The sequence below is a fragment of the Phodopus roborovskii genome, unplaced genomic scaffold, assembly GCF_943737965.1.
Source record: "Phodopus roborovskii unplaced genomic scaffold, PHOROB, whole genome shotgun sequence".
Lineage (NCBI taxonomy): Eukaryota > Metazoa > Chordata > Mammalia > Rodentia > Cricetidae > Phodopus > Phodopus roborovskii.
The window spans coordinates 7170061-7185137 of NW_026126603.1; the positions used below are offsets into that span (position 1 = coordinate 7170061).

General features: G+C 45.1%; 1 protein-coding gene across 8 annotated transcripts in view; it reads right to left on the reverse strand.

Moving 5' to 3' along the window:
* The window catches only part of Znf827 (zinc finger protein 827), a 166111-nt gene extending 157952 nt beyond the window's left edge, over positions 1 to 8159 (reverse strand). For all 8 annotated transcript variants that reach the window (XM_051205795.1, XM_051205794.1, XM_051205796.1 and 5 more), the window contains exon 1: positions 7613 to 8159. In XM_051205795.1, the coding sequence (XP_051061752.1) occupies positions 7613 to 7655 (43 nt within the window). In that variant the 5' untranslated portion in view covers positions 7656 to 8159. The remainder of the gene's footprint in view (positions 1 to 7612) is intronic.
* Positions 8160 to 15077: the final 6918 nt, after the last annotated feature.

The window sequence follows — 15077 nt, forward strand, 5'->3', positions numbered from 1 at the left end:
CACCTGCTTCTAATGGGGTCTAGCCACTTTTCTGACCCGTGTAGAAATTAGCAGGAAAAGGCTGAAGTTATTGGGGTTTGGTTTCACAAGCTCAGAGGCCTCTGAATCTATTCCTTTACTAGTAGACAGATGGACTGGGTCTGGTTTTCCTGCCCCAGCACTGGGAATTGAACCTAGGTCCTCATGTATGCTAGGCAAGCACTCTACCACTGAGATATATCTTTCAATGCATTAATTTTTCTTTAAAATAGAGGCAAAGAGTACCTGGTCTTGTAAGAACCACAGAGGCAGGACTTTGTTGGGAAAGACTGTCTCTTTTTAATTAGAAGGGACTGAACAGTTGAAGAAAATATCCTTCTTAGGCACATAGAATCCACTTGGATTTACTATAACCCTGGTTCACCTTGTATTTAATATAACCCTAGGTCTCTATTTGAAAAAGCAAAGTCACTAACGGCCCTCATTCTGAACTCAGACCATGTGTGTGTATCACTATGCATTTCATAAAGTTAGCCACAGTTCAGTGTGTGTATGTGTGTGTATACAATGAAGCTGACTTTTAGAAAATAAACAATATGCAACCATGTGGCTTAAGATTGTTTATCAAGATAAAGTCTAATTGAAATCTACAAAGCTCCCTCAAATCTGCATCAGTTCTACCCAAGGTGGATGACAAGAGCTACCAGACAGGCCCCCACCCTTGTAGCTACACATACGCAGTTCTCCAGTATCATAAAAACATAAGTTACAGACAGAGGGTAGAAATACTAGACTCACCAACAGAAGGGAGATAGTGGCTAGGAACTTAGCCCAGCAAGCACTCCCAGCTGTTTCCAAGGTCTGTGTTTTGTGCATTATTTCCTTATAAAATATGACAGAAGACATCTCAGCTACCATGAATCATAAAGTGGTGTGTATACTCAGCCCTACATGGGATGAAGTATTAAGATATGCCTTCTAAAGTGGTGGGAGGACAGCAGCATTCACAAGGCTAAACCCCCAAAATGGGACTTTAGTGGTATATTACCAGGACCAAAATCAGTAATGAAATCAAAGGAATACACACACACACACACACACACACACACACACACACACACACACACACAACCTCTTACCATAACTAACTAGACCCTGTCTGGATTTCTTTGCAATAAGTAAAAACACAAGTTCTATTCCTTTATTTACCACAAAGCCCACACATGCTAGAAATTCCTGTACATACCCAAAGTCCTATCTTGTAGATCACACTCTTGTAACCTTGGTGTGCCACCAGTGTGATTAAGTTATAGACAATTCCTAATACATTACTTGGAATAGGAAGACGAGCAGCAGCATACTCTGCTTGTGGTCATCTCTTGGAGCCTAATACTACACCAGAGATTTGATAATGAAGAATGGAAGACAGGGTTACCTCAAATGAAGGCTAAAGGATTTTTAACCTCATCAAAATAATATGTCACCCTTCAGCCCCTGCTGATGGCCCTGGTGACCAGTCACAGGCACTAAGCAAGCCTCAGAGTGCAGCAATGTGGGCACCTCCATCCTTTCCCTCAGACCTTGGGCTACATGTAGGCTAAATCTTTGCATCCCTCTCTCCAAACAATTCCTATATTGAAACTTCATCCCCCGTTTGATAGTCTCAGGAGGAAGGTCTTTGCAGGGTGACTGGGTCATAAGGGCAGGGCCATGAAGACAGAGGCCCCAGGCAACTTAGTCATCCTTTCTACCACATGAGTGAGTGGCACCACTGTTGGAGGAGAGATGGGAGTCTTTACCACATAACACTAAATCTGTGGTCACCTTGATTTTGAACTTTTTCAACCCCACAACTATGAAAACAAATTGTATTGTTTAATAGAGTATCTGACCAAAGGCATTTTGTTACAGCAATCCCAGTGACTGAGGACACAGCTCACCCAATTTACATGTGAGTGACCAGAGTTAGTAGCACGGGATGACAGAAATTTTTCCCTTTTGTAAAACTTTGTGTCCAGACACAATCTGAATCCAAACTACTGGAGTTATTAATAAACCAGCTTGTCAACCCAGTCCAGTACCACATATTTCTAACCTAACTTTATCTACAAATCCATGTTGATCACAATTAATGAGATTCCTTATCTTTTGAATCAACTTTTCACCCCAGAAACCTGCCTGGGAATCCCAGCACACTCTCCTTTGAGCACACAACCATGTCTGTCTCATTTTGCACATCCCTCTAAGCAGAAGTTTTCTTCACCTCCCTGAGAACCCCCTAACAGAGACCATTCAAAGATTGTCAACTACAAGATGTGCAGCGGCACTCAGGCAGGCAGAGAGCTGTCCAATTTAGACTTCTCCAGCGTGATGTATTAACTCTTTGTGTAAGAGACTCGTCAACTCACACTGGCTGTGTCATCTTGAGAGCGAGATGGCAACACAGATAAATTAAAAATCAATTTTTTTATTAGAAACTATTATGCAGCATTAGAGGGAATGTGATTTTTGAGCCACCTTCTGTATTTTAACAGGAAACCTGGAGATGGCCTCCTTGCTGCCTTAGGGAGGGATGCACGGATGCTCTTGAGGAACACATAGCGAGGACCCCCAGAATCATTAGACCTATCTGACAAGAGCTGTGAAATACTCTGCTACTTCAGACTGAAAAAGTTCCCCATGGGTTAGTCAGGTCACAGTGCCTGGTCACTGCAAAAATTAGTAAGAAATAGAAGCAGCGTTAAGTTCCTCGCCTTTGGCTACACACAAGTGTGCACACCCGCACAGGCACACACATGCACGCGCACGCATGCACACAGACACACACACACACACACACACAGAAAAGACAGAGACAGAAAGACAGAGATACAGACGAGAGACTGGCTCATAAAAGCATAAAAATAAGGGTCCAGATGCTTTCCAGTCATTTTGCTTCCCAGTTTTACTAGAGAGCAGAGTTTGCTAAAGTTTTGTTAATGAAGAACACAGTAACCTGTTCTGATCTTGACCCACAACTGAGTACACAGTAAAAACACTGGGATAATAGAACAATTGTTTTATTAACTTTCCCTACCCTGGGGAGCAGGTATCAGGCAAATCCCCATGATAAATGTGATAGATTCTAAACTCATATGTGTGTATGGGTGAATTGAAGTTAATGCAGAAATTTGAAAGTGCTGGTTACCACCAACAAGGGACATACAGATGGAATAAATGCATTAGAGTGACCGTCCCGATACCTCTCTTAGCGTCACAATCCCATATGTAATAATGCTTGACAGGTCCCAGCCTGCCCCGCAGTCCCAGAGTCAGCTCCCTCCCATCCCTTCTTAGACTGATGGTGCTTCTTAAGTGACACTGTTTGGGATTCTGATGAAGGTGAGAGCCTGGTTCATCTCAAAGGACCTCTTGGTGATTCTTCTGAACTGGCATGCACTTTATTAACGGAAGAACTTTTGTGAAAGAGCCATCCACAGCTGTTGAGTCATTTTAAGTCCCCAAATGAAAAGTACTGCATTGAGCCAAGAAACAGAGGCCTTTACTTTGAATAATAACATCTTGAAACCCATCCCTCAAATATAAGGCTTAACACTTAAGGTGTCCTACCTCCAAAAGTTACTACAGAACTTCTTTGTGTCATATAGCCAGCAGGCCAGTGGGGTCACTTCACCTCCATAGGACATACAGTACTTTTTTTCTGTGTATGTATGAGACCCATGTCTGTCTGTCTCTCTCTCTCTCTCTCTCTCTCTCTCTCTCTCTCTCTCTCTCTCTCTCCCTCTCTCTCGGCCCAGAAGGAAATGACAATAGAATTTTAAATAAGAAACCCAAGGCTAAGGTTAGGAATGTCAGGTTAAAGGCTCACCCATCTCCATAGCTAATTCAGTTCTGAACAGTCCCAGGGGTGTCTAGCTGAACAGAAGGAGCTAGGAAACCTTAGCAGGCCAGAGCCCAGCCTGGGGAATTGCTAGTACTCCGTGCCAGGAGCTGAGGCTCACCCCAGACTTGGTATCAGATAATACCAAGTGCTTGCCTGGATTTCCAGGACTAATCCACTCTAGGGTAGAACGTCCAGGTTCCCTGGTGTCTGCCCTGTCCAGAGGGAGGGCAGTGGGCTTTGCAGGGCCAGACTGTTCCTGGACAGTATTGTTTAATGTGAAAGAGAGACTCCATTCACAACAAACATCTGTTTGCGGCAACGGCAATGGTGTGTGCCTAAAACTCTTCAGCCATATTGCTACAATACAAGGCAGAGTGTGCTGTGCTGGCAAATGTGTGAAGCCTTTCAACTGCTCTACAAAATCTAACAGCACAAGTGTGTGAGAGTGTGCTGTGTGTGTATCCCACACAGGCTGAATTTCTTAAATGTTTACAGGTGCTTTCAATTTTTAAATCAACATAACAATGGTGGCCTTAATAACTTCTGCTTTTACTTAAAAGGGTCTTTAGTGGCAATTTAAACCTCCCCAGTTCATTCATTTAATCACCTCCTTGCTTCAGCTACTAGACATCACCTTTTTTGGGGGGTGGGGGGCAACTTTTAGATCTGTCTCTATAACTTCTTAAAACTCCAAAATGACTTCTACCAGGTACCTTGAATCCCCAGACTCGACTATATTTTAACCTTGATACAAAAGGGAAGGCCTTTTCTCATACATAAATAACAGTTCAGTGTTGAAAACTAGGAAGTACATATCCAACTATATTCTGTACTAGACAGAAATTGACATTCACTTTTACCCAAGTTGGTATGTCTGAGATCCTCACTGGGCTCTTAGTAAACCCTGGGTTACTATGGCTGACTTGCAAAATACACCATTTGCCCAGAAATGTAAATTGCTTACAAAACACGTGTAAACCCCGCTCAGAAACGCAGCAAATACAATCAAACAAAAAAAAACATTCAATAAGAGGTGGAAACCCTTTACGAAGTAAAGCTACCCTTAAAAGGGGGGAGGGGTTAGGGGCAGGCACGTTTACATTGCTTCCAAAAGTAAATTGCTTATTACTTAGGTAAAAGTGGCTCAATGTGACTGCAAGAGAGGCTTTTTTTTTCCTTTTTTATTTTTATTTATTTATTTTTTTTAAAGAGAGTAGATAACAGCATTCAATCAGACAACGAGGAGGGAGCCTACTCTCAAAATACAACTTCATCAACAGGCAGCAGCAACCCACAGGAGAGGCCCACCAGACACCGGAGCTAAAATGGAGCCTGAATTTCCTCTCAGACTGAGGGTAGTCGCAGGAGGTCAGGGTCAAGGTCACCGGCAGGGCAGGCTGCAGCTGCCCGACTGCACTGCACAGCACGGGAGGGGCAGCGTTCCAGCAGCCTCAGCCGAAACAGATAAATCCCTTCTCCTCTCCCACCCTCCCTCTAACCCCGCCAACATTTTTTTAAGCAGGGGGAGAAGAGAAGAAAGGAAAATGACCAAGTAACCTCACCGCCCTGGTTTTTGCACACAAGCTCATCAGCTCCCAAAGTTGCCATCTAAGGGCAAGTTCGCAGAGAACACTGAAGCCCATTTTGTGCGAGCAGGGCAAGCCTCCCGCGGTGGCGCCCGCCCGGGACACCGGACTCCCCTCCCTGCCCACGCGCGTCCGAGTATTCAGGCGCCTGGGCCGGCCATGTGCACGCACACTTCCACCAACTGCTGCGAGTTTTCTGTGAATCGCAGCGCGGAGCCTCCCGCCTCGCCCGCCCCGACTGCGCCGTCTTCTCCTCCTCGCTCAAAAATTTTCCTACACACGCAGCCGCCTGCGAGTGATTTTATGTGCATATATATATTACATATGTGATATTATCCTCAGAACCTCTAGCGGGCAGGCGAAGAAAGGACTGCACCGGGGCATTTTTTCCCCCTAAAGGAAGGGGAAAAAAAGCACAACCCGAGCCCAGTGCGTCGACTCCTTGCGTACCGGGAAGGGGGAAGAAGAGAGGAATGTTTGCGGAGCGGACTGCCCGCGAGTGCCCTTGCTCGCCACTCCGGCCACAGCTCGGGTGCCTCCGCGCCCGTCCGGGCCACAGCAGCCCCGCGGACCCCTCGCGTGGGCGCCGCCGCGGAGATTTCGGGAGGGGGAGATCGATCGCGCTCGCCCGATCGTCTGCAGCGGAAACACACACACGCTCACACACAACCCGAGACACCATAACCTTAACCCTTCCCCCACCCTCCGTGAACTTCAGGTGACCGACCACGTCGGCCTGACACCCGCGAGGGCGGGCGCTCCAGCTCCTCTCCCGCCCCCAGCCCGGGCAATGCAGGATCGGGCTCAGAGCAGCGCCAAGCCGCCCAGGAGAGGGGAGCAGCGCAGGGGGGAGGGGGAGAGGAGAAACTGACCCTCTGTCTCCCCCGACCCCTCCCTCTGGCGCCTCCCGCGTCCCCTCCTCCCGCCACCCCGCCCCACGCCTTCTCCCCTGCCCCCTCTCCCTTGCATTCAAGGAGCCGGGCGGCCCCGGGGGGATATTTTTAGTTGCTTCTTTCTCCTTCACTTTTAGCTTCAGCAGCATCTCGGAACACTCCGAGCGGAGAGCTTGGGGGGGACGAGGGGGGAGCCCGAGAGGGAGTGGGGGAAAAGTTAAGAGTCTCGCAAAGAAAAGCGGGAGGGCGGCCCAGAGGGACCCGAGGCGCGGGTGGAGGAGGGGACGGGGACCCGGCCACGCAGCCCGGCGCGAATCTCCAGTTGGCGTGTGTGTCCATGGCCGGGAGGGCTGGGATGCACTTTGGTCGCGGACTCTGCTCGGGCTGGCCAGGGAGGGGGGTCTGCGAGCCCGCGTCGCCCCGGCTCCGTCTGCTCTGCCTGACCCCGCATTTTATTGCGGCCGGGAGCCCTGCTCCGCCCTCCCCTCGGCTCTGCAGGGACCTCGCGCGCCGCGCGCCGCCCTGGCTGCCTCGCCTCAGCCTCGGCGCGGCTCCCGCACCCCACATCCGCTCGGCTGCCCGGCCTCGCCCCCCGATCGGCCGCCCGCGCCCCCCGGCGCCCCCACACCCTCCCCGGCCGCCCCTGGCTCCCCCTCCGCCGCCGCCTCCACCTCCGCCTCCAGCTCCAGCCGCCCGCGGCTCCGCGGCCGACCCACCCCGGCGCAACCTTTAGCCGGAGACCGACCTCTCCGGTCCCCAGCCCCGCGGGCGGCCGCGCGCCCTCGCCCCGACACCCCCAATCGCCATGTCACGGCCCCGGTCAGGCGCGCGCCCCGACCCCGCACCCCTGGGAGCCGGGATCCACACGGAATTTCTTTTTTCAAGATTGCAACCTCTCCCACCTCCCCCCACCCGCGACAAAAACCCGGCATCCACACTACTCCCCTCCTCCCTCCTCTCGCCCCCTCCCCCGCAACCCGGAGTGAGGAGGGGGAAGGAAAGGGGGGAAGCCCGATCTCAAGGAAAAAAAGAGGGGGGCCAGAGAAAGAAAGAAAAAGAGAGAGAGAATAGAAAGGGCACGGGGCTGATCATCACCAACATGGCTGCCTCGGCATAGACCTAAACGAGGAGTAACCCGGGCTGTGTCTTTGTCAGTTTCACCTCTGTAACCCTAAACTAATGCAGAAAACAACGGCGGAGGCTGCGGAGGGGAAAGAGGAGAGGGAGGGCGAGAAAATGGCACGAGAGGAGGTGGAGAAGGGATGACTTACGTGAGGGAAGGCGCTTGGGCTGCTCCTGCTTCCTCCTGGGCATTTTCCCCCTTTTCTCACATTCTCCTCCTCGGTTAATGTGAGATCAAATAAACCCCCGTGGGGGCAGACAGGCAGACACTGGCAGGAGCGGGGAGGTAGTTGGGGGGCGGGCAGGGGGAAACCCCTTCTCTCCGGTGTGTGCAATGGGTTGAAGCTTGTTTCCTGGAGCCAGAAGAGGGGTTTTCTTCTTTTCTTTCCTTTCTTTCTTTCTTTTTTTTTTTTCTTTTAATTTTTTGGTCGTGCACCTGGCTTGTCCCCGAGCGTAATATTCTTCAATGGAAACGGATCTAATAGGTGTGAGTGTGTGTGTGTCCTGTGCTCGCGTGTGATGGGAGGTATAAATAAATGAGCGCCGGTGCGGCGGTGTCTATGGCCGCGCGCTGTGTCTCCGAGCCCCTAACACTAATGTCGGGATCAAAGGGCAGCGGCGGCGGCAGCACAGCTCGCAGCTCGCTCTCTCGCTCTCCTCTCGCGCTCTCTCTCTCCCTGTCACACACACACACACACACACACACACACACACACAGGCACAGACTGAGGGAAAGAGAGCTAGACACACACGCTCGCGCGCGCACACACACACACACACACACACACACACACACACACACACACACACACACACACACACACACAGCAAAGAGGAAGGTGCCCTAAGGCTCTCAGGGCGGACTCAGCCTCGCATTTACAACTGCTCTGTCTGGAAAGAATGGGGGGCGCTGGTGCGGGGGTGGGATGGACTTCTTCAAATTATCCCGCTAGTCGCCCAATGGGGGGTGTGTGGAAAAGTCCCCCCCCCCGCACTTGAAACATTATTTTACAGATTTTTTTTTAAGGAAATAGGTTGCACTTTCTTTTGTGTATTAAACTGTATTTAGCTCTGTATAAAATTCTTCAGGCTTTTGTCACTTAAAGATTCGCCCTCTCACCACATCACCTTGAGTCTGGAGGTTACAGACTCTCACACATTCTTTGAAAACAGCCTAGTGGAAATAAATATTTATTTATTTACTTATTTATCTTATTAAAAGAGCTTATGGCAACATAAGTAGGTGGGTGGAATGAACGCCCAATTTTGGAGTGTCCGGTGGAGTTTAACACTTGAAAACTCAACCTAAACGAAAATTACAGGCTCTTGGTCAAGAAAGAGAGAAAATAAGATTAGGGCACTCCTGAGGGTTGACTTAACTGCTACATGTATTCCTACAGTGCTCACAGCAACCTTAATTTCTGAAATTTAATCCCCACCCCAGAACACAGGTAACTGAAGTTTACCCTGAACCATTCCCAGGATGCAGTTTGAACTCACTTCAGCAGTTTTCATTAAGCGATATACTTTCATTACTTTACAATTCACACATCTTGCTTCAAAGAGACACATAAAGAGGAAAAACAGAAAAGGACGGTCTCCACACAAAAGGGACTCAGTGAGAACAGTTCTTCCTCTGACTGTAAGCACTCTGATAAAAGTTCACTGGGAGGTTGTTAATGATTTAAAACTCAAAAATCTGCTACTACAATTGAAGTAAAAAATTGGTCTGAAGAAGAGTTATTTCATAAAACTCTTTGTAAGGGGAAACTTTGAACTTGATGGAATACATTATGTGTCATGAGTCAGAGCTAAAAAATAAAAAGGTGCATTATTTAAACTACATCTTCCCTTTTGAGCTTAAAAAACCTCTTGACTCACCATCTTATTATGTTAAATATTTTCCTACAAATTTTTAAATGAATGTTTTCATCAAAGAGAGCATGGTCACAGTGAAGAGACAACATTACAATGGCATGCTACAAGTTGACAGGGTAACTAATGGGACTTAGAAGTCTCCAGTGGTACTAAAGAAAGCCATGGTGATTAAGTTTAGGTACAACCCCTTTAAAAGTGGCAATATCTTTATATTGTTTTCATTAGGAAACCATAAAGGGAACTGTGTCTCCCAAAAGATGGCTTTCATTAATAATGAACTCTAAGTATGAACCCCTCATTGTTGATGTCTACCAACATTATCAAGCACCCTAATGTTAAGTAATATTATCTAAAGCAAGGTTTAAATGCTTGTTAAAATAAATACAATGTAAAACAATTAAGTTTACACTGGAGCATCAACCTTAAGCCAATTCAAACAAATTTTTAAAAAATGATAGTTAAAATCAGGCATGGTGACCAATGACTTTGATCCCAGCACTAGGGAGGCAGAGGCAGACAGATCTCTGTGTGTTTGAGGCCAGCTTGATCTATTTAGGCAAGCTCTAGGCCTGCCAGGGCTACACAGTGAGACTCTCAAAACATGAAAAACAAACCAATTTTAAAAAGCAGCTAAACTTCCCTGTTTTATGTTTTGAAATTGACTATCTTTCAACTCAGATCGAATCCAATTGGCCATGACTTGGACTATACAACTACAGTCTTGAAATTCACATAGAAATGATAAACTCAACTTCCTCCATTCTGTGCAGACTGCAGTGGGCTGTTCACACCTAACAAATGGTAAACACAATGGTGTGACACCCAACCACAGCTCCCTCAGAACATTTGCCTAGGATATTAGCAGCACAACTGCAAATGGACGGGGCACCACCTTCTTCTGCAACTGCAATGACTCCTCAGGGTACTTACTGCAGTGTAATTGAAAACACACTTCCCCAAGCTCAGTACACTTCTTGCCACCTTTTAAAGGCATTTGGGCAAATGCTTTCGACTTTTAATTATATAGGTGTTTCACCAACAGCCAAAAGCAATTTAAATGGAATTTATTCATACCTCTACCTTTTCCAAAAAATTATTTGAAGTAATACATAACAATAAAAAATAGAAATAAGCGGTGTTCTGTTTAAATCTCAGGTTGGTGTCTGAATAATAGACAACAGTCTTCGAGGTCATTTGTATCCACCTTTAATTGCTATATATTCAAGAAATTTTAATGTTGTACCAGTCTAAAATGTTAGGAAGACAAATATTGGAGATTGCCACAACAAAATTCAAAATTCAAATTTAATATGTTTGTGTGCACATACCCATGAATCATCAGTTTGGATTCTTATTCACCATAGCATTAGACTCAAATATTGTGTTATTTCACTGTCCTTTTAAGACCATATATTTCTTAAAAATCTTAGTACTCTCTCTACCTCATCTCCATCATCAGATTTATTTGGATTCTTTTTGTAAATTGTGCATTCTATGACATTTCATAAATGCTAGTTCACAGGTGTGATTCTGCTGAAGCCTAGGAATTGCTAAAAGTGGGTAGAGAGTGGGATTGTAGCTCTTAGAACAGTACATGGTCTGCAGAGCATCCACAGGGTCACAGGTATTTTAGGATAAGGGCCGCTCAGAGGTGTGGTACTTGCTGACAAGTCTGGTGGCCTGCGTCCTGTCTCTGACACCTGCTTGGTGGAACGAGGGAACCCAACTTGTTCTCTGACCTGCACACATGTGTCATGGTATGTATAGCAGCCTTCAATAATATTAGTTAGTTAAAAATGTTTTTAAAACTTTTGTAATAATATTAAGATGTTATTTGCCCTTTTCTCCATGTTGGCATTTGTAGTAAGGAGGCCAAGGTAGTGATGGGAAAAATGCTGGTACCTTAGTACAAATCAAGGCAGGGACACCACAATTATGATTAGTCATTTTACTATTCACCACAGGTATTCAGAGAAGACAAAAAGGATGCCTTTGATAGAGAAGTAAAATTTATGAATTTTCCTTATGAGACAAGACTTTTCCTCGTGATGAAGTAATGGGCACAGAAAGCACTCGCTGCTGCTACTAAGTCCATCAGTGGCCATAGGAAAATCACTCCTGAGATTGTTGGAAATTTGGAAATAGTCTGTGGGACATTATCTTTACTTGAAAATGAATGGCAGACAAACTTTGGTTCTTCTCAAAAAAAAAAAAAAAAAAAAAAAAAAAAACCGAGGTGAACTTGTAATTGCAAAGCAGGGCATAGTGTTTTCTAGAAATCACAGGATTTGTAACTACAAGTAAAATTTACAAGTCTTGTGTTTGTTAATGTGAGAGTAATAGCTTCCTAATACTTCCTTTGTTTTATGAGATCCATGGTGACATTAATAAATGTGACATTTTAAAAGTAGTGTCAACATTTTTGAAAGATCTGCCTAGCTCAATTTAACCAACATATTGCAAATATTCAATGCATAATGTTACTAAGTCAGGTCATTGTAGAAGATTAGCTTAAAGTAAAAAAAGGATCAATGGATTTAAAAAAAAAAACTTGGTAAATTCATTGATGTGGTTGCAGATTCCACACTGCTTATAACTTTTAAGAAACTCCTATTCATTGAACTTTATAGTATCAAAGATACAATTATGTGACAAGATTATGTAACCTTCCTCTTTTAACTACATATCTGCGAGAGACTAGGTTTTCATGCAAATCTTTGTTTTCTTTTCTTTAGATTTAGTTCTACTTTTATTTATTTTTAAGTATTTTAGTTTTAATTATGCATGCTCTTCCAGATGTATGTGCATGTGAGTATAATGCCTGTTGAGACCAGGAGAGGGCCCTATATTCCCTGGATCTAGAGTTATAAATGGTTGCAAGCAGCCTATCGTTGGTTCTGGGAACCAAATGCTAGAGCAGTTGAGCTCTTAACTCCTGGATCTTCTTCACCTAATTCTCCTCCTCCTTTAAACTATGTGTGTGCACATGCTGTGCATGGACATGTGCCTAAGAAGTCCCACAAGACTTCTAGAACCCTCTAGAGCCAGAGTTATGGGTGGTTATGAGCCACCCAGCATGGATACTGGGAACCAAACTTGGATCCTTGAGCAAGAGTGACAAGTTCTATTAATCACAGATACAATAACGAAATAATTGGAAGCTGGATGTGGCGGTACACACCATTAATCCCAGCACTCAGAAGGCAGTATCTGTCAGGCTGAGGCCAGCCTGTATACATAAAGAGTTGCAGGCCAGCCAGAGCCACACAGTGAGACTCTGCCTCAATAGAGTATATAAATACAAATAATAATAATAAAAAAAGCAAACTGGGGAAGAGATCATGCAGAGTCTCACATAGATTATATGGATACTCTACCAATGATTCACACCCTCTGCCTCTTTTGGTGATTGTCATTTTTCTCCCCTGAGACAGGGTTCTCTGTGTAGCTTTATAGCCTGTCCTGAAACTTGATCTGGCCTCCAACTTAACTTAGATCTGCCTGCCTCTGCCTGTGAGTGCTAGAATTAAAGGCATGTGCCACCATAGCCCAGTTCCATGAGTGTCTTTAACTGAAACAACATATAATAACAGACAGAATGCAGAAGCATATAGATGAAGAAAGCTATGTTGCATTGAGCCTGACATTACAGAGGTTTACTGAGATAAATTACATAAATCAATGTAGATTAATGCCCCCTTATCCCAAAATGTTTTGAAAATCATGTTTTTTCATAAGATGTGTAATGTACTGATTTTATTAATCATAAATGAATAAATAAATGTTTTTTTCTGAATACAGGATGGATGGAAGGGTACAAGCAGGCATGGTAAGCAAGGAGAATGGGGGAAAGGGGCTGGTAGTGAAGACAATCATAACTACTTACATAAACGTCACACTTGTTGCATTGTATGCTAATTTTAAAAGGAAGAGGAAAAAAAAGAACAAGTCAACTTTGATGTATTTCACTCCAAGAGGTAAGAATTACATGATATTTCAGGACACTTCAACAATAAACGGTCATTTGAAAAAAATTTCTACTTTTCCAGAATAAATAAAAAATCAAATCACATCATGATCCCTCATTGAACAAAACTTTCCTGTTCAGTGGTTTGAACAATCATTTGCAGACAGAGCAGCTGTTGTAAAGAGCACCAGATCCTCTTGCAGAGGAACGGGGTTCAGATCCCAGGACCCACAGGGTTGTTCACAACCTGTTATAGTTATAGTTGCAGGAGATCTGATGCCCTATACATACAGGCAGTGAACTAATATTTATGAAATAAAATGAGCAAATCCAAAACAAAACAAAAAACTATTGACCAAATGTAAAATTTGTATTTCCTCATAGTTCATAAAAATAGAGGAGATAAAGTTTCTACGCTTAAAAATGCTGTACAGTTTTAGTGACAGCCAATGTCAACAGATGCAATGCCTATAAACAAAAACTCAGACTTCTGGGGTATAAGGACATCTTGATACCAAAGAGTTTAGTAACCCATATTCTGGAAATCAAGATGCAATTAAAGGAAAAAAATGCTTATACAGGATTATGCTGGATGTCATATAACCCAGCACAAACATGCTGGCCTAGTTTGCCCTTGGAGTGGGGCTGTGAACCCTACAAGTGGTTTCTCCGATGTCTCCCTGAGGAGATGCAGAGAGCAGACCAGAATGTTCCACAGAGCTCATGAAAATAGGTTTTCCAGCCATGTGGAGGGACCCTTACTCCAAGCAGAGGGCTCCAGCCTTTTCTGATGCTGGAGCTTTACAAGAGGTGCCTTTAGTAGAAGCTTCTGACTCTCCCAGGGCCTCAGCCATCTGCTGTATGAGTTGAAAGAGAGCACTCTTTACCCAAAAAGTATAGCAAGTCAGACATTTTAAATAATGAACCATTCCCAAAGCAGAGCTCAGAGTTTGGCGTCTCTCCTGGCCTAGACCGCACATGTTGTAAATCAGTATCTGGTGACAGTGACCAGCCTCCCTTTAGAGTGGGGGAGCTTTGTGCTCTCATCTGTGTTTAGGAAGTGGGGCCTGGCTGGAACTAGCAAATTTTGTTAGGATTTGGAGGAACTGTGTTTTCAAAAGTAATGGAAGGAGCCAAGGGGCCTATCTCAATGGTAGAGAGCCTGCCTTGTATGTACAAGGCCTTGTATTCAATCTCTAGTGCAATAATGATGATGATGATAAGTATGTGGTTGTACAATGCTGTGCTCAAAGAGAGGAAAACATTTTCAGGTATCTGAATGTTTGCCATCTAAAGACACAGGCTGGGGAACCTATGTCTGAACATCTTTCCAATGGTCCTTCACCTTAGCATCCTATGGGAACATATAAAGGACAGAGTCAGATTTCTGGGGCTCCATTTTCCTCGCCAGGTCCATCCTACCCTCTCTGAATATTGAACCCTCAGGCCTCTCTGTGTTTCTTCCTAATCTGAAGACAATTTGAACAGGCCATCTAAGTCCTTAAAGGTTCTCGGGATCTCCATCAATTTAGCTTCTTTGGACCCTTTATGATCAGGATGGGTGAAAATCTGCCCTGGCAGTGGCTTCCCATTTCAGGCATTTTAAACTGGTTTTTCTGTTTCCCCACAAAAGCACTCCATACCCCTATTACTGAGGATTGAGCCTAGAGTCTTCAGGATGCTAGGCAAGAGCTCTGACACTGAGATATATCCAGGTCTCGTCTAATTCATTGCTGTTGTTTTGTGCAGAGTCTCACTATGTAGCTCTG